Raw genomic sequence first — 1,080 nt, forward strand, 5'->3', positions numbered from 1 at the left:
TCAGGAAGTAGAACATGCGGCTAGCAAGATCGGCGTGGACGTATGTCCTCACCAAGAGGGAGCCAGAAGACGGAGAAGGCGGAGATGATGGCGGGATGGATGGCGACATCGGCAGCGAGTGACGACTTGCCGACGCCACCGAGCCCGTTGACACCAACGACTGAGACGTTGTTCGCACCGAGAAGGACATTAATGACCGCATCACGAGTGTCAGGGAGCGGGTGGAACTCGGGTGGATTGAGTGGCGGTGGCATGGGTGAGGGGCGGAGGGGTGAACTGGGAACAATGGCCTGGATGCGGTCGGCAAGATCGTCGACCATGTCAACCACGCTGTCGCGAGCCGGGGAGTATGGAGCGAGGCCGCGCTCGAGGAGGGCGTAGAGAGTGCCGATGCGGGCGACTTTGAGGTCGGGCGTGAGTTCATCGTGTTCCCAGAGATCCGTGAAGCGACGGTTGTCCGGGATCTGCGACGGGAAAGCCGCCGCCATGTACGCCAGTAGAGGGTGGCTGGCATCCCGCGGGCCGTCACGCCATGCCGGCGACGAGACGGTCTCGAGCGAGAGCTCAGCGTCGGCAAAAACCGGAAAGACCTTGCAAGTCGGATCAGCGAGGGCTGCGTCGGCCTCTGCGATGGCCCACCGTGTGACGATCGAGTACTTTGAGACAACGACGACCACAACGTGTGAGTCACGGGCAAGCCGGGCGCAGTCTGCGGGATCTTGGACAATCATGGCGTCGAGCGACTTGACGTCGAGAAAGACGCGTAGACCGAGGGCAACGAGCTTGTCGCGGAGCGAGAGCATGAGCCCCTTGTCGTTGGAGCCGTGGCAGAGGAAGACATCGTATGACTTGGTGGGGATCTGGCTGGTAGTGGAGGACGGCCCGGCTGGTGACGATGACGTCGCTTCGATATGAATGTTCTGGGGGACTGCGGAGGAAGGGGTGGTCGAGCTGGCCGAGCTGGCGCTGGAAGTGCGCTCGACTCGCCCGGGGTCGGCCGGTTGCCCTGCGCGGCGCTTGGCAGAACTACCAGCGGCATACTCCGAACCGCCCCCTGGGGCGGGGTCCATGGGCACAGTG

At 63.3% G+C, this 1,080-nt stretch overlaps 1 protein-coding gene across 1 annotated transcript in view; it reads right to left on the reverse strand.

Annotated features, from left to right (window-relative positions):
* Window positions 1–864, reverse strand: part of AMSG_12122 (uncharacterized protein) — a gene marked incomplete at both ends in the record, with an annotated part of 3,935 nt that extends 3,071 nt beyond the window's left edge. The window contains one exon of the mRNA XM_013900326.1: window positions 72–864. Coding sequence (XP_013755780.1) covers window positions 72–864 — 793 coding nt within the window. The remainder of the gene's footprint in view (window positions 1–71) is intronic.
* Between the last annotated feature and the right edge of the window lie 216 nt (window positions 865–1,080).

Source organism: Thecamonas trahens (assembly GCF_000142905.1).
Source record: "Thecamonas trahens ATCC 50062 unplaced genomic scaffold supercont1.38, whole genome shotgun sequence".
Lineage (NCBI taxonomy): Eukaryota > Apusomonadida > Apusomonadidae > Thecamonas > Thecamonas trahens.